Raw genomic sequence first — 21170 nt, forward strand, 5'->3', positions numbered from 1 at the left:
TCATTTTGACCTGTGTAAGTATAAACAATGGCTAGCTTGAAAATCAAGTTAACCTATCCAGCATCCTTTTGGACTCTTATGATATCATGTAGTGGAGTTGATGTGTCAAATTACTACTTAATGATAAATTCATGCAAAAAACTAAAATTTAAATGCTGAGTGTGACAACAGCTATCACGGTGGATGTCACAGCATAAAATCTGATTATAAGAGTTGTGATGAGAGATCAACTGATTATTAATCTCCTATAGTCTGAATAGGTGGAAATTTAAATTCTTGAAGGAAAGTGAGACTTCTAACAGTTTACTTGTACTGTATATGCCTGTTCTCTAATACAAAGTGAGATTTATTTCATAAGACTTAATACAGGTTTTTAAAACCTGTATTGCATTCGTCTTACCTAAGTGGTTTGGATATGGCAGTCAGTTGGCAAAATAACAGGCATACCAAATTTCACAGCCTGGCCAACAAATCTTAAAATGCCATATTCACTCAAATAACTAGTTTAGTGCAATGGTGTGTTGCATGTTCCATTTAAGATGCAGATATTTTGCTTCTAAGCCCAATTGCACAATGAAGTGCTACGCACATGTAATGTCCTGTGATAAGGCTTGGAACACGATTGGAAATTGCACCTGTTTATCTTCTGTTATTAATAATTCTTGTTAGGATACAATTCAACATTTGGTAACAGTGGCAGACCTTATCCAAGTGACACTTTCTTGTTTGAGAAACCGACATGCCTGTTTAAACTTGCCCACGTGTGTCACCACCTTTTAGAAAAGGATGTTTATATTTGGCAACTATTAAGAATTAAACTGATTCCTTCTGTTACAGTCCCAATTGCAAAAGCACTAAATAATTGTAGTTCCTTGATTATTATACTGTGACTAACTCTCCAATTGAGAGAGAATGTGAAACCTTCTAACCTGCAGAGTTTTGCACAATACTGAGTGGTCGGTCTATGCACTGGGCTACTGATTTGAGTTATAGTTTGCAGATTTGAGAAACTTCTGCAATGGAAGGGAGGAGCTGAGTATGAATTATATCCTGCAGTGACAGTAATATAGATGGATTGATTTTTGAATTCTGAGAGAATTTGAAAAATAGACAGCTCTTTGATCCAGTAAAGCATATTGCTTAGTATGGTAGGAGATGTTTAGACTTTGAAAATATTTTTTGTTACAAGCCACCTATTTATGAAAAAATTCCATTTTAATATACAATGCTTTACTTTATCCACTTTTGTGATTTTTAAGAAGAAATTGTGATCCTTTGAAAGCGTCCTCACCTGTTGATGGTTGTTCTTAACGGCTGTTCCAGAAAGGGATATAGAGAAATGGGTTGTCATATTTATCTTTGTAGATTTACCTTCCCTTTTGAATACATCAACTTTTCATTTACTAGATACTGATCTAACAGTTCAGAGCTTGGGTAATTTGTTTTTGTGTCCACAAGTTTGCAACTGTCCAAATATTATTGTCTGACAAATCAAGTATGGTTTAATTGCTCTGATTCATCACCTCTTTAATCATTCTAAGCAACATAATCTCTCCTTTTCACTACATTGCTTTCAGACAGTATATGTTGTGCAATCTTGTTTCTTTTCTGTTTATCATGTCAAGAGATAGCTCTGTGTATCTTACACTGAGAATTAAATATTAACTTAATGCTGATTTTTGTTTTATTTTACAGATGTTTTGCAGGCCCAGTTGATAAATATGGGGGTCATTCCGACTTTGGTTCAGTTATTGGGAATACATTCCGAACATACAGCCCTGACAGAAATGTGCTTGGTTGCATTTGGTAACCTAGCAGAGATAGGTAAGCTAGATTAAATCTAGAGACCCAGAAGGATTGTATTTGCCATAAGCCTCTATCTTGCAGCAAAGTATTGCATTTGATCTTTACTTTTTCAATATTCCTGTCCTTCCTGTTGCTTGCTTAGTTTTCCTTCTGTCATTTTAGAGGAAATTATGAAGGAACCTTAATTTTTTTTTAAAGTGAAGTTTTTTTTAAATGTGCTAATTAGTTGAAGTGATCCAGTAATGTAGCTCTTGCACAGTTGCTTAGAAACATGAATTAGTGGTGAATTCTTGAAAATATTATCCTCCAAAATGTTCAGCATTCAGCCAGTAGCATGTAATGTACAAGTCTTTGGACATATTTGTTTTTCATGATTAATGCAGGTCAAAAAAATCGCTACAAAACTAATACAACTGAATCGCCATATTAAAGGATGTTCTATCCCTTTTTCTGTGTCCATTTTTTAATTGCCTTTTTAATGTTGATTAAATTTTAATTTAAGAGTCTAGCAAAGAGCAGTTCGCATCAACTAAGATCGCAGATGAACTTGTAAAGCTCTTCAAAAAACAAACTGAACACGAGAAGAAAGAAATGATTTTTGAAGTTTTAGCTCCACTGGCAGAACATGGTGAGTATTAAATTGATGAGATCATTTATTGGTCACACGTTTCCCATCAATTTTTATGCTTTTCACAGCCATCTTTTTATAAACTGAAGAGGTTTTAATGCAGTGCTGTTAGTGCTAACACATTGGCTGTTGCTGTCTAAGGCATTCTCCAATGCAGGACTTGTGATCAGGATGTTCCAGGAACAGCACAACTCTGGATGCTAATATTACCTTGCAATATTAATCTCCATAACCACACTTGACCTCAGCACAGACCTCAGCCTTACTCCCTATTTTCTTGCCTGTTCTGCCTTGACATTTAAAAAAAAAAATTTGGTTGCAACCAATCTCGTGTCTAAAGTACTGTCTCCTTTCTCCTCAACACAGATTATCACCTGAGTGAACCACAAGTGCAGCTACCAAAAGTGGTGGCCTGTGCTTTCAGCTACCCTTGAGGGGTGCTTCCTGGCTGACAATAAGTTGGAGACAACTTTGTTGCTTGTTTGATGCAAGGTTAAAATGTGACTTGCAGTTGCCTTCCTGACGATAGAGGTGCCATTTGGGGCTCCTCCAAAGATTATTGCATTGATTCAGGCAGTCTTTGACAGAGTGTGCGCCTGTGTGTAACATTCCTCATTCAGGGCTAAGATGATTAATGGTTGCCTCCTATTCCATCTTTTAAAACAGTCTCCAGCATGGCACATGTGACTATTGGAGGCGACCACCACTGGCATTTGTGTCATATATTTTGTGCATGTCAGTGCAGTGCTAATACTTCCACTATTAATTGATACCCCATATGACTGTCCAAGAGGTTCAAAGATCTAAATAGAAGATCTTTGTGCCCAAAACCCTAAGTAGCAGAGCACCTTTACTTAATGCACTCCGCCATTTAGAGCACTGACGTTTGTGCAGATATTTCATGCTACTCATCTGGAGATACCTGTCTTGTGTGCAACTCTGGACACTATGCATCACTGCCCAGTTGAGCATGCCTTTGTTTACACTCCTCTGAGAGGGACTGCTCGCAGCTCTCATTTGCTCCTTCTCGCCTGTGCAGTGCAATTCATTCTGATCTATTTGTTTTAAACTAGATTATAAACTCAAGGCAACGATATATGCATTGGAATGATTTAAAACAATGGAAAGATTTAATATCAAGTTAGTGTCAGGAACTAATGTAAATATGTGATCTGTGGGGTCATGCATAAACGTGATGATGAGATTTTTAATTCTTCCATGGGATGTGAATATTAGTGAGAAGGCTTGCATTTGCTTCCCAATCCAAACTGCTATTGAGAAGGTGGTGATTTGCGACCTTGAATCAGTGCAATTATACATTTCAGGATTTCTATCCACCAACATTGAAGGAACAATGCTATGATTCTGAATCTGTATAGTGTATAGCTTGGGGAACTTTGAGGTAGTGGTATTCCCATGTATCTACAATCCTGATCGTTATAAGTGGAGGTGCTGATGAGTAAGATTTGGTGAGTTTATGTAGTAATCTTTGATGCATACTGCTATCATTTGTATTGGTGCTGAAAGGAATTAATGGTTCAATTGGCGGACAATCGAATGAACTATTATGTTCTACATCATGATGAGCTTCTTGAATGTAGTAGGAGCTAAAGTTTCAAGGAGTGTGGAGTTTTCCATCATACTCCTGACTTGTGACTTGTATGAACAGATTTTGGGATATTCAGTCTTGATGTTTCACTCCATTTGTTCCCACAATGTGTCTCAGATTTTAGTCTCTGGTCACACTGGGATGTCAAGAGTGGGGATTCATTGATGATGCTGTTGAATGATATTTTGTGTGAGCTGTTGGATTTGCTGGACTATTGGAATAAAAAGAGCGGGTCAGTGGGATGAAGTGTCAGAAAGGTATAATGAATCAAATGGTTTTACATCATGGGAAGTTGCCACTGAGCGATAATGATAGACAGTCAATTGTAGACTAAATTTATTGAAGTCCTTGTTGAGACCAGGACATATAGCAAAAAGTGGCTATTTCCAAAGTTTGCTTCTCTTCTTTGTTGGAGCAGCCAGGAAGATTAAACATGAAGAGATCAAAGTGCGAGGGGCAGTTTATGGCAAGCTACAAGAAGGCCAGAGCAACATTTGCAATACAAATAGTCATGCAACTCGGAAACAGATCCTTCAGTCTAACTCATCCATGTTGACCAGGTTTCCCAAAGTAAACTAGTCCCATTTGCAGCTTCTCTTTCTAACTCAAACCTTCAAGTTCTGGGAACATTCTTCTAACAACCTTGTAAATAAAAAGTAACTAACAAAGAAGATTGATTAGGGCAGCATGGTGATGTTGTTTACTCGGGCTTTTAGTAAAGCCTTTGACAACTTCTGCATGGTAGACTAATTAGTAATGTCAGATCACATGGAATTCAGGGTGAACTTGCCAATTAGATACAAAATTGACTGAATGGCAGGAGACAGTGTGATAGATGGGGATTGTTTTTCAGACTGGAGACCTGTTACCAGCGATGTTCCATACGGGGTAGTACTGGGTCATTATATAAATGTTTACCATTTATATAAAATTATTTAAATGAAAATATAAAAAGCATGGTTAGTAAGTTTGTGGATGACACCAAAATTGGTGGTACAGTGGACAGTGAAGAAGGGTATCTGAGATTACAAAGCGATTATAATCAATTGCATCAATGGTCTGTGGAGTGGCAGATGGAGATTAATTTGGATTATTGTGAAGTATTGCATATTGGTAAAACAAACAAGGGCAGGACTTGTAAAATTTAAAAATAGGACCTTGGGTATTGTTGTAGAACAGAAACCTAGGGGTTCAGGTACATAATCTTCGAAGTTTGCGTCACATGTTTTAGATTAGATTCCCTACAGTATGGAACCAACCCTCCGAAGCATAACCCAGCTCGACCCATTCCCCTACCCTATATTTACCCCTGACTAATGCACCTAACACTGCAATTTAGCATGGCCAATTCACCTGACTTGCACATCTTTGGATTGTGGGAGGAAACCAGAGCACCCACATGAAACCCACGCTGACGCAGAGAGAATGTGCAAACGCCACACAGCAGGGTGATTTAAGGCTTTTGGCATGTTTACCTTCATTGTTCCGACCTCTGAGTGTACAAGATGGGATGTCATGTTGAGGTTGTACAGGACTTTGGTGAGGCTTCTTCTGGAGTACTTTCTGCAGTTCTGTTCGCCCTGTTCTAGGACCGATACTATTAAGCTAGATTTACCAGGATGTTGCTGAGAATGGTGGCTTTGAGTTATAAGTAGAAGCCAGCATCTGTAGTCCTCACTTTCTTCTGGTTAGACCGAAGGGTCTGTTTCCATGCTGCACCCTGTCCAATGAAAATGTATGCTGAAGTTTTCACTTACTGTGTTCCTTCACTCCAATTTGCAGAAAATTGCACAGTAAATGACAAATGCAGTTAACTGTTCCTGCAAAAATATTTATTAGTGACTTGCGTGATCACTGTTTGAGATTTGCTGTGTAAAATGTGCCTGAAATCATATAGTTCACAATGTTCAAGCTGTTATAAATGTGGTAAACCTTGCGGCTAATTAATTTGCTAATGCAGATCTGAAGTAAAAGAAAAAATTACTTTTCAATTTTATTTGATTGATTGAGCAGCTTTATGAAAGTCTCTGTTAAATCGGTGGTACAGTTAACAGATTTGCTGTCTACTTCACTTAAGATTTTAAAGGGGGATTTAATGTTCAATCATATCCAGGTCGCTGAATGAACAAAAGCAGCTCTTCAGAGTCAATATCAAAAAATGTGTCCATGGTAGCTGCCCATTCTAATTTGTTGATTTTTGGATTGCTTGCAGATCTGTAGTTCATCAGAGTTGTAGGCTGATAGGTTTTTTTTTGAGGAAACGGATACAAAGTCTGTTTCTGTAGAAATGAGCTAATCTGACTTTTGAGAACATAGGACTTGCTGTCTTTGGTAATGAAAATTCGAGGATAGAGGACTTTTTCCAATTTTTTTTAAGATAAAACATGACTTAGCAAATTTTTATACATACAAACCTAACCCCACAAAGCCTTTTTTTAGAAAAGAAAAATGTCACTGCTTACATGTGGTCACATCTGTTCATCTGTATGTATTGCCTCTCATGTAATGAATAACCAGTCCATATACAATTATTGGTGGGTGAGTATTTTTTGTAACCGTTTTAGAGATTGGAATGCACTATAAGAATGAGGAGTTAAATGATCAAGATATTTTTTGGTGGTGGTGAAAATTGCAAGATTGGTCAAGATGCCCCTTGTTGAATGACAACATCTAGCAAAAACGTTGCCTTGTCAAATCTGAAGAGCAACCCTTCATAAAATGCAATGTCAAGTCCTGGATTAGGGCTCAAGCTTAAAACCTTGAGACAGAGGTTATAACCAAAGGATGTAGGTAGACTTGAAACAGGTGATGAGAACAAATCACATTTCCTGAATAATATATTCCCCAGTAATAGCTGGAGGGAGTAGAGAACAAGAAGCCCTGCCTAAACTTGTGTGCCAAGCCAAAATCTGGCAGTTATAGAAATTAGGCCATCCATTAAACTACATCACATTTGATTGTCAATAGACAGACACTTAAGGACTAGAGGGAGCACTGAGTCATAGCAAAGCTGATTATTAGCAAAGGCCTACATTAGAAAGAAGCAACTGGAATGATTTGGGCTTTTCAGCATGTAAGGGAGATGTTGAAGATGTAATCTTAGTTAATTGAATTGCAAAGGATTGTTTGAAATTAATAGTGGATTTTAAAAACCTGGCAAAAGCGATTTAACACTGATACCAGAATTTATATTTCAAAGTAGAATATTGTTGCATCTTGATCAGACATGGAAAGGAAAGAGGGGAACTAGAGTACTACCCTGATTAAATTGGATGGATTAAAATTACCTGCTTCCTATCGTTCTGTTGTGATCTGTGAAATAGTTCTTACTGGAACCACTGCAATTGCAATAAATCTGATTCAGTTTTGGAAAAGGAAAAGTCAACTCTGGTACGTTATCTAACATTGAAAGCTATTCTATTGGCAAGAAATACTTGAGCAATTTTTGAAAAATAAAGCATCTTCTGCATGTCTTTAGAAATTACACTTATAAATGAAATATTGCAAAACTTGCTATATGTTTTATCAATTTTAAGTGAAAATATTCCATGTCAAATCACCAAGATGAAAGTAGAAAATAAATAGCTGAAGACATTTGTATGACGAGTGTTTTGAATGAAAGTGGAGGCAAGTGAAGGATTAAAGTTGAAATGTGCAAGCAGGCATAGCTGGAACTTCATTTCAGTTAAATTGCTGTTGTTGAAAGCAGAGTGAAGATCATGAAAGAATTGATTCCTTTTCACTGACATTTTGGTACATGATATAGACACTGCACATTCTAAAGCCAGCAGATACTATATCAACTACATTAATCTTTTGTAAACCTTTTCCATTCTTGGACCTAAAACATGCATCCAAAAATGTATATAGTGAAATGGAAGCACTTTTCAGTGATCCACCAGTTTCAGTAATAGCTATTTTTATTGAAATAAAGTTCTCCTATCTTTTTCAACTTTAATGTTCTAATGCCCTCCTATCCCTTTTCTTAAGCCCCTGTCAAAGAAATTCAGCTATTCATTTTCCTCTTTTGCAGGTGCTGAAACTCTTAGGGATTCTTCTGAGAATTTTCAATAAGGCCTCATATCCCTTGTTAAGGCTGCGCTGGCAGTGGGTGGTATTGCCCCAGTAAGTGGATTTTAAAAATCTGAATCATGAAGGTGCACAGATTAATGGTAGCCATTTCTGATCCTGCCTATGTTACTCCAAACCCAGAGAACATGGTTGATTCTCAACTGCCCTTTGAATCAAGCAACTGGGGATGGGCAGTAAATGCTGACATTGCCAGTGGGATATCATTGTTTCCATTGTCACTAGGACTCACTTTTGATGCTGTGAATGAACGCTAAAGGTCGATCATTACCGTATTGAAATAAAGCTTTATTTTTAACCTAACAATAAGCAGTATTCCATTCTGTTTAGACGCAGGCCACAATGTGAACCTTTTTAAGCTGAAGATCACTTTCTGGCCCAAGCCTGAAGAGAATTTAGAAAATAGCAGATGAGATTTGAAATCACTGCTGTCCAGACCTATAAGCTAACATGTTTCTCTGTTTTGGGTTCAGATGTCATTAAACTGCAATTGGTTGATGCAGGATTAGTAGACTGTCTGCTGGAGCTTGTCCAAGAGACTGTGGACAGTAATAAAGAAGATGATATCTCTGAGCTTAAAACAGCTTCTGATCTTATGGTGCTGCTGCTTCTGGGTGGTGAGTTTGTGTTCAGTTTTTTTTTAATGCAATTTATCAATATCTAGTAAACTTACTTCTGTTAAGTAATCTGGATTTCAGTGTTTCGTTTGTGGGGAGGGGGTTGGATTGCAAGGGGCAGAGCGGAAGATAATTCCACTTGTAAACTAAGGAACACACTGTAAATTGTATTGCTTGTCTAGAAGATACTTATTTGGAAATTAATCCAGAGAGCCCTGGGGCTATTTGTATGGTGTAACTTTTCGCACCAAAGAGTGCGGTATGAGTGAATAATAAAAATGCTGATCTTTAAGTTAGATCATTTGGTAATAAAATGAATCCTATATTCAAAAAGAAATGCCTCCACTCTCTACTTATCACTTTTTTTTCCCTCCCATGAAAAAAAAAGAGTGCTGCAAAGTAACACTGTTCCAGAGGCACCAGATGAGTAATCCAGAGCCCCTGGCTAATGCTGTTGGGTCTTTATGGTAGATGGCAAAATTTAATTAAGAAATATAGAATTAAAAGCTAATCTAATGGTAACCATGAAACCATTGTCAATTGTCATAAAAAGCCATCTGATTCACTAACGTCCTTTTTGGAGAAAGGAAATCTGCCATCTTCACCTGATCCTTTCTATATGTTGCTCCAAACCTCTCTACAATGTAGTTGATTCTCAAAAGTCTTTTGACTTGAACAATTGGAGATAGGCAATAAATGCTGACTTTGCCAGTGGAGCCCACTTTTCCATGAAAGAATAAGGGGGAAATGTCTATAATTTGATGTAATGCAGAATTTATCTAATTGGTGCACAGTGCGTCAAAATACTGATCAGGCATTTGTACCTAGATAAGGTTCTCCATTTCCATTCACCAGACTGTTTGTTTAAGTATGACTGTTTTTTTTAAAGAAAAGCAAAATGAGCAAGTAATGACCTGAATGGTCATTTGTATAGTTCAACTTAAACTTTTTTGCAATAGCTGAAATTCAGGTCAACATTTTTTAATGAATATACATACCAAGCTAATAGGCTCAATCAGTGGAATAATAGCCAAGCGACCTCTACCCAGGTGTTGGGTTTATTGTTTCATCATCTACTCTTGAACTAAATTGTGGGAATGGGATGCAAGAGTCAAAATGTAACTTTTTAATCAACAAATGAAATATCGGTGTGTTTAATGGGAGAATGGAATGGTGGGGAATAATTGTAGCTACCATAAAATGTTGCATCTCAGTCTCAGCCTTCTGTCTACCAAGCAGCCAAACCTGTTGGCTAAGTCTTCGAACTGGGGAAGCTAGGCAGTAAAATATTGGCAAGTCGTATTACAACTGTGTAAGACTTTAGTCAAGCTACATTTGTAGTACTGCGCAGTTCTGGTTGTCACACTGGAATGGATGTGGATGCTTTCCAAAAGATACAGAAGAGGTTTACTGGGATGTTGCCAGAATTAGTGTATTAGCTGTAAGGAGGGGTTGAATAAACTTAGATTGTTTTTGCTAGAGTGTCAGCCTGAGGAGTGACATAATCAAAGTATACAAAATTAAGGAGCACAGATGGAGTGGATAATCAGAGTCTCTTCCCCAGGGTGGAAATGTTAAATACTAAGGAGCATGGGTTTAATGAAAGGGGGAGGTGGAGCAAATTTTAAAGAATATGTATGAGGAATGTGATTTTTACAGAGTGGCAGGTGCCTGGAATGTGCTTTCAGGCAGGTGGTAGAAGTAGATACAATAGCAATGTTTGAGAAGCATTTAGACAACGCACAAGCAGACAGAGAATAGAGGGGTATGGACCATGTGCAGGCAGGTGGGATTAGTTTAGAATAACACCATGGCCAGCACAGACATGGTGGTTGAAGGGCCTTTTCCAATGCTGTACCGTTTTCTGTTTAAAACCTCTGCCCTCTGTCCATAACTTCTCCCCACAACTATGCAAAACTGGCCTGTGGCTCTTCAATGCACAGTGAGTGAATATAACTTGCTATCCATGATTCCCACAATACTCTACATATAAAGGGTTAATTGGCTGAACCGCTGGTTTGCAATTCCTCAACAGTATGGGTTCAGTTCCTGCATTAGCTGATGATTTGGAGATGCCGGTGTTGGACTGGGGTGTACAAAGTTAAAAATCACACACCAAGTTATAGTCCAACAGCTTTTGAAGTGCTGCTCCTTCATCGGGCGGTTGAGTGATGAAGGAGCAGTGCTCCGAAAGCTAGTGCTTCCAGTTAAACCTGTTGGACTATAACCTGGTGTTGTGATTTTTAACTTTGCATTAGCTGCAATGCTTTTAAAATGTAAAGTAAGAAAAGCTGAATGATAATACTCCTAATCATTCTAGTAATCTCTACTTGTTGGGAGTCATCAGGAAACTCTTTTGTATATCAAAAATTCTTAGAATTATCAAAAATCAGAGACTAGGTCAACTGAAAATTGCAAGGCTGAGATTGAGAAATTTTTGATAAGGAAGGACATTAAGGGATGTGGAATGAAAGTGGGTAAATAAAGTTAAAATGCAGTTCACCGTGATGTTCAAAAATGAATAGCCTCCATTCCCCACTTTACCACTTTCCTTCCCCCATCAATTAAAAAATTTGAAAGCTTACTAGGCTAATATTATTCCAGAATTATAACAGCTATCGAAAGTTACTTTCTCTAATGTTGAGGTCTTTCATGTCATGCAGATGAATCTATGCAGAAACTGTTTGATGCGGGTAAAGGCAGTGTCTTTCAAAAGGTGCTGTCGTGGCTTCCTTCAAATAACCATCAGCTACAACTTGCTGGAGCACTGGCAATTGCAAACTTTGCACGAAATGGTGAGCTTCCTACTTTTAAAAAATTGTTTTCCAACTTTCTGTTCTCAACTTCTTAAATAAACTTCAGTGTTCACCTTTCTTTTCCCTCCTCCCTACTTAAAGGGGAAAAAAAAGTTGTCTTTCTATAACGCCTTTCATGTTCTGAATCCCAAAGCATTTTACAGCTAATGAATTATTTTTGATGTGCAGGCAAATGCATGTCTAATTTGTGCTCAGAATTTTTCCATGAACAGCATTGAGATAAATAAATTAAAACAAATCCATTGGTTAGTAATGTTAATTGAAGGATAAATATTGGCAGGGCAGTTTTGATTTTGAATAGCACCATGGAATCTTTCGCATTCGGTCTAGACTATGTTCTGAAATCTTGGAGTATGATGTAAATCTATGGCTCTGAGGTGAAAATACTGCCACTGAGTCCCACTAACACTATTGTTGATGCATTATCAGAAAGATATCTGAGTAAAATCTCTACTCTTACCATGCAGAACAGCTGTCTATTAATATTGTGCCGAGTACCTGGTTAGTCAGTGATTTAATGACAGGTGGAGATTGTTTAAAACTGCTCCCATAGTCTATCATGCTCCATCATCCTATCTTAACAATTGAATGATTGTATTAGTTGTTATCTAAAATGCATCATCCCCTTTTAAAACTGTGCAGTTATATAAATTACCTAAATAGAATCAAAAGTATTCGTGATTTTCCCTATTTTGGCTGTCAGCAGTTATTAGCTTCAGCCGTTTTATTTTGATAGGTTGTGACTTTTTAAGAACCTTGCAGTCAACCGTATTTAGAAAAAGGGTATTGTATCCATCATTAACATGTAGAATATCTTAACCATATTTATTTGTTCATTGTACCCAGAGAACTGAAAGCTTACAGTTATCAAAAAAGATTTGAACAAATTTTCTTTTTCTAGGAAAGAGGAAGGAAGATCTAATAGTAATCACCTTTTTTTGTTTTTTCATAATGTAGAGATGTTTCTGCTTTTGAATAAAAAACTGAGGTCATCAATGTAAAATTGTCATCAATAAATCTAATAAAAAATTAACATTATAATTGAAAGGAAAAAAAAACTATAAAACGATGTTTAAAAGGTCAGATGAAGTAAAGTGGGTAGAGGTTTGTTGGAAAAAGTGAGGACTGCAGATGCTGGAGATCAGAGCTGAAAAATGTGTTGCTGGAAAAGCGCCGCAGGTCAGGCAACATCTGCTGCCTGACGTGGAAGGGCTTATGCCGGAAACATCGATTCTCCTGCTCCTTGGATGCTGCCTACCTGCTGCGTTTTTTCAGCAACACATTTTTCAGCAGAGGCTTGTTGGAGCCCAAAACAAGCCTGGCCATAATAGCTTGTTTGTCGCAAATCCAGCATCATTTTAAACCAAAATTGAAAGTACAAAATAAATTTTTTGAAGTTGAAGATTGTTTGTTTGTTTGTTTGTTTGTTTGTTTGTTTGTTTGTTAAAATTAGCTAAGATGTATAGCATTTGATGCATAAGGTCTTTGAATGTACCAAATGAGAAACAAAATTCTGCATTACAGATAGTCAGTCAGTTTAAAAAAAAGTAATTGTCTTTAGTGTGGATCAGTCCTCTTCTGCGTAATGGTTAATTCTCATTATGAAATTAGAATAGCAGCTGCTTCATTGAAGACACAGACATACTCTGAACTTCATGGTGAGCAGACAGATGGAAGCTTATCTTAAACATTTCGAACAATAGATTGACGAAGATGAATTGATTTGTCCACTCAGTTCTATTCATTAACGGCATCAAATTAACTTCATTTTGCATTCCCATCCTTGATCTAACTGCTTCTGATCTGTATTGTAGTAAACAAAAGATAAAATATCTCATTCTACGGAAGAAAAAGATTATTTGGTATTACTCGCCACTATCAGTGACCGTTTTTTTTTATTATTGTTGTCTGCTTGTCATGCTGTTTACAAACATTGATTTTCTGCATAACAATATAGACCACATCGATTCAGAGTGGACAATGATGAGGCCAGCTACTGCCTTGTTATCATCAGACCTCTACCCTACAATGCTAAATGAACCAGAACTTTCGAGAGTTGCCACTAATAAGATTAGACATTCACGTTCATAACATGGTAGCTACCGTTAAAATTAAATGGAGATTTAACAGATATTTGTTAAACCCTGGTGGTATGAAGAGCTTGCTTTGGGTTGAAAAAAAATCTGATTCTTCAGATTAAATTCAATTTTAAGAGTTCATTAAGTCACTGATGATTAAAACTCATTTCCACTAATGAATAGTGTTATACAGACAACAAAGGTGTTCTAAGGGAGGGTTATACTGGACTCAAAAATATTAACTTTTCTCTCTCCACAAATGCTGCCAGACCTGCTGAGCTTTTCCAGCATTTTTTATGTATTTGATTTCTAGCATCGCAGTACTTTATAAATAAAGGTGGATCAATGATGCTCTTAATTGCTCAGCAAGATACAAACCTTTGTGGGGTACAGGTTTGCTATCCTTGTTTTTTGTTTGACTGTGTATGACCACTTCATACAGGCCTTGCATGTACTTAACATATATTGTTAGTTGAGAAAATGCTGCAATTCCTTTATCTTGACCTACAGTAATTTTCTCTAACCTAGATAAAAGAACTGTGGATGCTGTAAATCAGAAACAATTTCAGAAATTGCTGGATAAGCTCAGGTGGTCGGTTAGCATATGTGAAGAGAAATCTGAGAAGGGTCACTTGACCTGAAACACTAACACTGATTTCTCTCCCCAGATGCTGCCAGACATGCTGAGCTTTTCCAGCAATTTCTGTTTTTGTTTCCACTAATCTAGCTCTCTTGTCCTTAATAGTCCCCACATTAACTTTGTCTTGTATTAAATGTATTAAATTTAGAATTGTTGTCCATGGATGTTCTCCCTCTCATCTCTTTACAACTTGTTCTAATTTTGTTTGAACATCTATCTGTGATCCTAATAATGCATTATCTTCAGAGTTAATAATGCTGCCACAATGTGCTACAACGCCTCATCTGCATTTCTTTCCAACAGAGCTTACAATCATATAAGAATGCCATTCATCTTGCCATATAACTATAGATTGAATGTGTTTATTCGTGTATTTCTTCCTCTGGAGCACCTGGGATGTTTTCCATGTTATTAGTACTATACAAATGGAGATTTTTAAAAAAAATTAACCTACCTCAATGCTTCTCTGGATTAAGGGACAAAATTCCCTCAAAAGCATATCACTCAACATTGTGACTTCATAGTTATCCAAGTATATTCTAATTGACTGCATAAAATTTGACACTGCTTTCTCAATTTCCATTGTTCAACAGTATTCATTTTTCAGCTGGCTGTAACAAAATTAAAGTATCCAACAGTGTTTATTACCAGGAACAGAAAATTGCTTCAACGGAGATCACTGATTTATTATTTTCTGCAGGCAGAAAATACAAAGCAAAAAAATTTCTGAGCCTTTTGACTAATTCTTGCTCTCAGAATATGCCATTCAAGAATGTATTTTAATAATGGTCTGAAGCAAACCATTATAATGCTAATTAGTAGTCCTAAAAGTCTTTCTGATGTGGGGGTCTCAAAGCAACAACAAAAAATTGAAAACCAACATAAGCAGCTCTGATCTCGTCAATTAATTGCCTTTTTAAGAAGTTGTTTCCTTTCTTCCCTCTAGAATGGTCAGTGTCATTTTTCAGGTTTGGAAGTAGATGCTGTCATCAGCCTGCAACCACACATTAATGGTGTCACATGCAGTAGTTAGTGGAAAATATGGCTTGTACTTCACCATTGCAAAAAATACAATTGCTTTGTGTATCCTATTCTTAATGCATTTTTAGCCTTGTAAACCATCTGGCCTTGAAGCTGGCTCAGTGCGTCTTTAATGCAGATAATATTTTTATTCTCAGATGGAAATTGTATCCACATGGTTGAAATTGGAATTGTGCAGAAGCTTTTAGACTTACTGGATAGGCATGTAGAAGAAGGGAATGTGACAGTACAACATGCTGCACTTAGTGCTCTTCGAAATCTGGCAATTCCTGGTAAACTTTTCTTCTTATTATTAAAGTCTAAACAGAAAAATGCATGCATAAAAATGTTTGTTTGTTTTGTTTATTGGGTAATGCAACAAGCACCCCTTCCAGAGAATTATTTTAAAATTCATGTAAATTGAAAACAATTTTTTGTTGTTAAGTTTGAACTAATAGATTCATTCTCGTTTCCTTCTATAGAAACAAAATACTTGCAACTATATCTATCTTATAGTTTGAGCTTGAATATAATCTGGTCATTCCCATGAGTATAGCCATGTCTGCTCTCATCTCAAAAAAAAAGTCCCACTTCATATCTTGTTATAAGGTGACATAGTACAGATTTTTAACAATATCCAGTACATGCAAAAGGTCTTACTGTGTTTTTATATGCTCCCTATTTCTTCTGATAGGTACATTCTGCGTTTTTCTATTTCTTCCAAGAGTAGACTGAGTAAGGGAGTGCTTGGTTTAAGATCATTAAGCTAGTGAGGCTTGGGTTCACTTTGTTCAATCAGTGTAACTTAATTATGTGATCTGGTGCAAGGAAAGAACATGCTGTACTTTAATACTTATGTGATTTTTTTTTCTTGTTTTAAACAAGATGAATCTTGACTGTCCTCCAGTTTTTATAATAACTTTACTGAAGTGAGCTCAAATTTTCTCTAATGAACCTCACTGCTCTAATTGTCTTTTCGGTAGTAATCAGCCTGTTATTCACTTATTCTTGAAGGTATTCAAAATATGATGGCTGAATGACATCTTGCATTATAATAAATCTGTGATTCTGTACGAAATAGGTAGCACTGTTGTAATGACCAAATCCATGTAATGGTTCAGTATTATTCTGAGAAACTTGAAACATTCTTCATTACAAACCACTGCTTCTGACTTCCATTTACTGCAGTACAAAGTTTTAGCTGGACTTAATATGAACATCTCATGGAATTATGTTTCCAGGCAAAAGGTTTGCCTCCCGTGCCCTTGTTAGTGTACCTCCTCTATGTCTTTTCAACTCTATATTCTGCTTGTTTTTACCACTCCTTCCAAGCCTTTGCCTTCCTATAACTCACCACTTGCTTTGTTGACGTCCTCAGAATTCAAGTCATAACTGTGCATAAATTCTTCTTGGCAAATGCTTGCTAATATTGCTCACCTTACCTAGCTACTGGTGTCAACTGACCGTTGTTCCCATAATGAAGAAATTAAACAACTTTATTTATTTACAAATGGAGTAGGGGAACAAGAAGGACTTCATCTATTCTTTTTGGGGTGGGAATGAACTACTATAATAATAGAATTCACTTTGGAATTGTTACCTGCTTGTTAAAAATAGATTCACACATAGATGTAGGAAACCGAAATCAAGGCATGTTTGTTATATAGATGTGATTTTTATTTTAAAAGATAAGTGTGCAACCAATAAGCAACTGCTTGATTTAATCAGATTTCATTCTTTAGAACTCAACCAAACAAGATCTCGATATATAGTCTTTAATATTCAGAAGCAGACTCAATTTAATCAACAGTCAATGTATTGCACTCTCACCAATCCAGACAGCTTACCATATGTCTGACAACCTGAGTTTCAAAGTTATTATAGAATCCCTACCATGTGGACAGAGACCATTCGGCCCATTGAGTTTGCACCAACCCTCCGAATATCCTGTCCAGATTCAGACCCCCACCTTATCCTATTCCCATAAACACACATTTCCCAGGGCTAATTCACCTAGCCTGCTTGTCCCTGGACACTCCAGGACAATTTAGCACAGCCCATTCACTGTGGGCGGTAACTGGAGGAAGCCTACAGAGACAGTCACCAAGTCTGGAATTGAACCTGGGTCCTGAGGGAGCAGTACCATCCAATTAATTCTTGATTGGATTTAGGTTTTGGAAGCAGTAAAAAAATTCCATGCAAGCACAAATCCAAATGTGATGTGATTTTGATCTAAGATGATTCTGCCTCATCTCTACCATTGCTCCACTTCTCATCAAGGCTAATGAAAATATCTGGATCTTGAACTTTTAATGTGAACTGGACTTGGTGATCCAATGAACAATGAAACTGGACCAATGTAATTGCTTCCTTGAAGGAAAAAGATAATAATTCTAATAATGCTATTTTTGGCCGCCTTAACTCTCAGTTTTGCATTTTCAGTGTACTTAATTGCATTAAATTCTTTTACTGGTTGCAAAACCTAAATGGGTGATATCTCGAACTAAATCTAAAAGTCAAGTAGTCTAGGTTGTCAGACATAAGATGACCTCTCTGGATTTGTGGGTGTACAATAAGTCTAACAGTTGATTAAACTACTACAATTTCAATAAACTCTGCTTTTTGCATGTTAAAGGCCATGTATCAAAATCTTGCAGTACTGCATTAGAGGATTCTTGAGTTATGACTTGGAATGAGGATTTTGGGCACTTTGTTGAGACTCAATGCTGCAAATTGTCATGTTAAACTTTTTTTTTAGTATGTTCCCAGTGGACCTTTTCTCATCCAGGTAAATGTGTGTATTGTTTACTTGTAACTTCAGTGTGTTGTCAAAATCAAAAAATTTGATGTCTCTCTAGCTCAGACCCAAAATCTCCCAATGAATTGAATGATTCATCTAGGTCTGGAAAGAATAGCTACTAAAACTCAAGCTTTTGGGTTGATGAAAGTACTGGAGAAGACAGTTTTGTGCATCCACCACTAATTGGACAGGAATTTTTAGGGGTGGGAATGTTATGCATAAGAGGAGAAAAGTGTTCAAAGTGAAGTGAGGCACTCAATTCAATAAAGTCATAGGCCCACTGCTTTAAAGTAATACATTGGTGCACATTTCTGGTTAAAATAAAATCACATATGGTGAAAGTATCACGACAGCTGTGTAACCAGAGGTAAAATATATTACTGCGGTCGAGTCCTTTCTTTATTTTCCACTGTTAATACCTATTTTCTGTTCTGACCAGGTAACATATGAAAATCATTTACTTGAATTCCTTATTTTCCCCAGTATCAAATAAAGCTAAGATGCTGTCAGCAGGAGTTGCAGAGCAAGTACTGAAATTTCTGAAGTCCGAGATGCCACCAGTTCAGTTCAAACTACTTGGGACGTTACGCATGTTAATTGATGCACAAGGTATTGTAGTTGAGTAATTTATTTAAGTGAATTTTCCCACCAGGAGATCCTGATTGTTTACTTTTAAAAACCTACATATGGGTCAGTGCTTTAAATGACAAGCTCGTCTCTGCCAAGAAGATGTTGAAAAATATCCAGAGTGGAGATGAATCTTATAAGAAAGGCATGTAAATTAGTAAGTGTGTCTGTCCTGTCGTCATACCTGCTAGCAACTAGTACCAGCATTCTCAGGGAAATCAGAAACAGATTTTTGACTTATCTGGTTGAAGGTATATAGAAGACACTTGAAAAAAATGAAATAACTTTGTTTTGATTTTTTTTAGGTTAAGTATAGAATCTACTTAATTTATTTCAAAATGTTGGTAAAGTATCTGTAGTTAGCATTCTTATTCTTCCTCTTGAAAGGAGGAAAGTTATACTTCATTGCTGCTTCCATGTGATCTCTCAGCCTGTTAATGCACGTCAAATATCAAAAGGTGCTACAGGGTTATTAGTACGAGTGCTGTCATACTTCAGTCTAGCCACTAATTTTAGGAGTTGAGTGGCATATTTGGCAATAGGTGGTAATTTTGACCACACCGGTGACAAGTCTAGTTGTTTAAAAACCTTCCAAGTCCTTTAATTCATGCTGTTCTAGCTCCAGAACTATTAAAATATGGTTTTAAAATAAGCTACATTAATGAATTTAATGAATTTCAAAACATGGTTTTATTATATGACATCCTAATATGCAATTGTCTGCATAATTAGATCCAAAATCCATTTTTCTAATTATGTATGGGAAGGAATGTTCAGATGTAATATTCAGGTGAAATACAGTTCTATACGGAGATTAATTGAATTTAATTCTTTATTTTAATTGCATCCTTGATTTGTATCCCCAATGTAAATGTGTTGACAGTTATAATGTAGATGCATATGTGAATTTGCTGTACCTAATTATAGTCTCTGACTAGAAATTAATTTTCTGCTCCCAAAACCATACTCTTCTGAGGAAGGATCTTCTTTTCTGAAATGTTCTCCCTTTATAGTCATTGTGTACACATTAGACCTTGCATGGTTCAATTCACCAACAGTGAATTATCACCCCAGCCCCCACTGTCATAGCCCAGGCAACGTCACAAATGTAATGAGCTTCCTGTGAACATATGCCCACTCTGCAAGAACCCTTGAAATATAGAACTGTATTTTCCAAGAAGTGGCAACCTCTGTCACACTGCCCCTTCCTTTTGCCACAATGGTGTTTCATGTTTGTGACAGGAAATTCTGATCAGGTCGTCTTCAGAAATGTGGATATCTCATGCTTCCAATCTGACACCTCCCTTGTAATGGCAGAACTGTCGGGGAAAAACAAATCATACTACTTTTTTTATGTAGTCAGCTGCTGTATTCCGAAATTTCAAGGTCCAGAATCACAGCCACTTTAACAGCTGCAGTCATATAGTATGTGTGAGGTTAAGGTACCAGAAGGGTAGAGTCTCACATGATTGAAGGCATGTTTTAATGTAGTCGGATGGATTGGACATGTTTATATCAGAGGTTGTCCCCAGATATGCACTCAGTTCCTTTTTTTTCTGCCTCCTTCGATCCTTGTTACCCAGCTAATTTCATCACTTACAGGTACTTTCCTAATCTTCCCCTTCAATCCTTTTTTACTACCCAACACCACTACTCTATATTCTAACTCTGCTTCTTTCTGCGATCAGATTCCCCTTCAGTATGGTTTGAAGTACAATTGAGGCACCTGTCAAACTCCTTATGTATAGGATCTCATTCAAATGGCAGCCTTGTCAGGTTGGTTTAGTTTAACTGAAGTTGGACTTTTTTTTAACAAGTCCAAGCTGAGCTATAAACAAAATTCCCACTAAGCTGTGTGGCTGCACATGCTGAGTCACATGTTGACACATTGACCTCCACATAGAGAGGTTGCTGCTATGCATGGATCTCAGGTCCACACAGCAAAAAATGTTGGGGGGGAATGTTGCCTGCCCATGTCACCAATCAGCCCGTCTGCTGCTGAAAACGTCTTTACTGTCAGACTTGACTATTTGTCTCTTGGCCAGCCTCTGATCCTGAAATCTGAGATCTCTTAATCATCCAAACTTTGTTGCTTATGTTCTACCCTATATCAAATCCATCACCCATCCTCGTAGTAAAATATGAACAATAGAAGGCCTCTAACTTATCTTCTCTTGGCTTGGTATTCATTCTTGTCTGATGAAGTGCCTAGGAATATTTTTCTACATTAACCACACTTCATTGCTCCAGCTACAAAAAACCTGCTCTAATGGTCAGATGGCTGATTCTGCTTCCATTTAGTATGTCACCCTTCTGAACTGATACTAATTTTATATTGAATATGTTTGTTCATCCAATATAAACACCCTTTTCTAGTTCACCTGCACTGTTCCCTCATTACCAATGTATGGGAAAGATAAAATTTTCTGTTATGTAAATA

General features: G+C 36.9%; 1 protein-coding gene across 5 annotated transcripts in view; it reads left to right on the top strand.

The window, feature by feature from the left end:
• rap1gds1 (RAP1, GTP-GDP dissociation stimulator 1) overlaps nt 1-21170 on the top strand; it is a 95799-nt gene that overhangs the window by 55190 nt on the left and 19439 nt on the right. For 4 of the 5 annotated variants that reach the window (XM_060851337.1, XM_060851339.1, XM_060851341.1 and 1 more), the window contains 6 exons: nt 1696-1824; nt 2309-2434; nt 8606-8749; nt 11413-11544; nt 15462-15596; nt 18587-18712. In XM_060851337.1, the coding sequence (XP_060707320.1) occupies nt 1696-1824; nt 2309-2434; nt 8606-8749; nt 11413-11544; nt 15462-15596; nt 18587-18712 (792 nt within the window). The remainder of the gene's footprint in view (nt 1-1695; nt 1825-2308; nt 2435-8605; nt 8750-11412; nt 11545-15461; nt 15597-18586; nt 18713-21170) is intronic. The other variant, XM_060851338.1, reaches the window with a different exon arrangement.

The sequence above is a fragment of the Hemiscyllium ocellatum genome, chromosome 36, assembly GCF_020745735.1.
Source record: "Hemiscyllium ocellatum isolate sHemOce1 chromosome 36, sHemOce1.pat.X.cur, whole genome shotgun sequence".
NCBI classification, from domain to species: Eukaryota; Metazoa; Chordata; class Chondrichthyes; order Orectolobiformes; family Hemiscylliidae; genus Hemiscyllium; species Hemiscyllium ocellatum.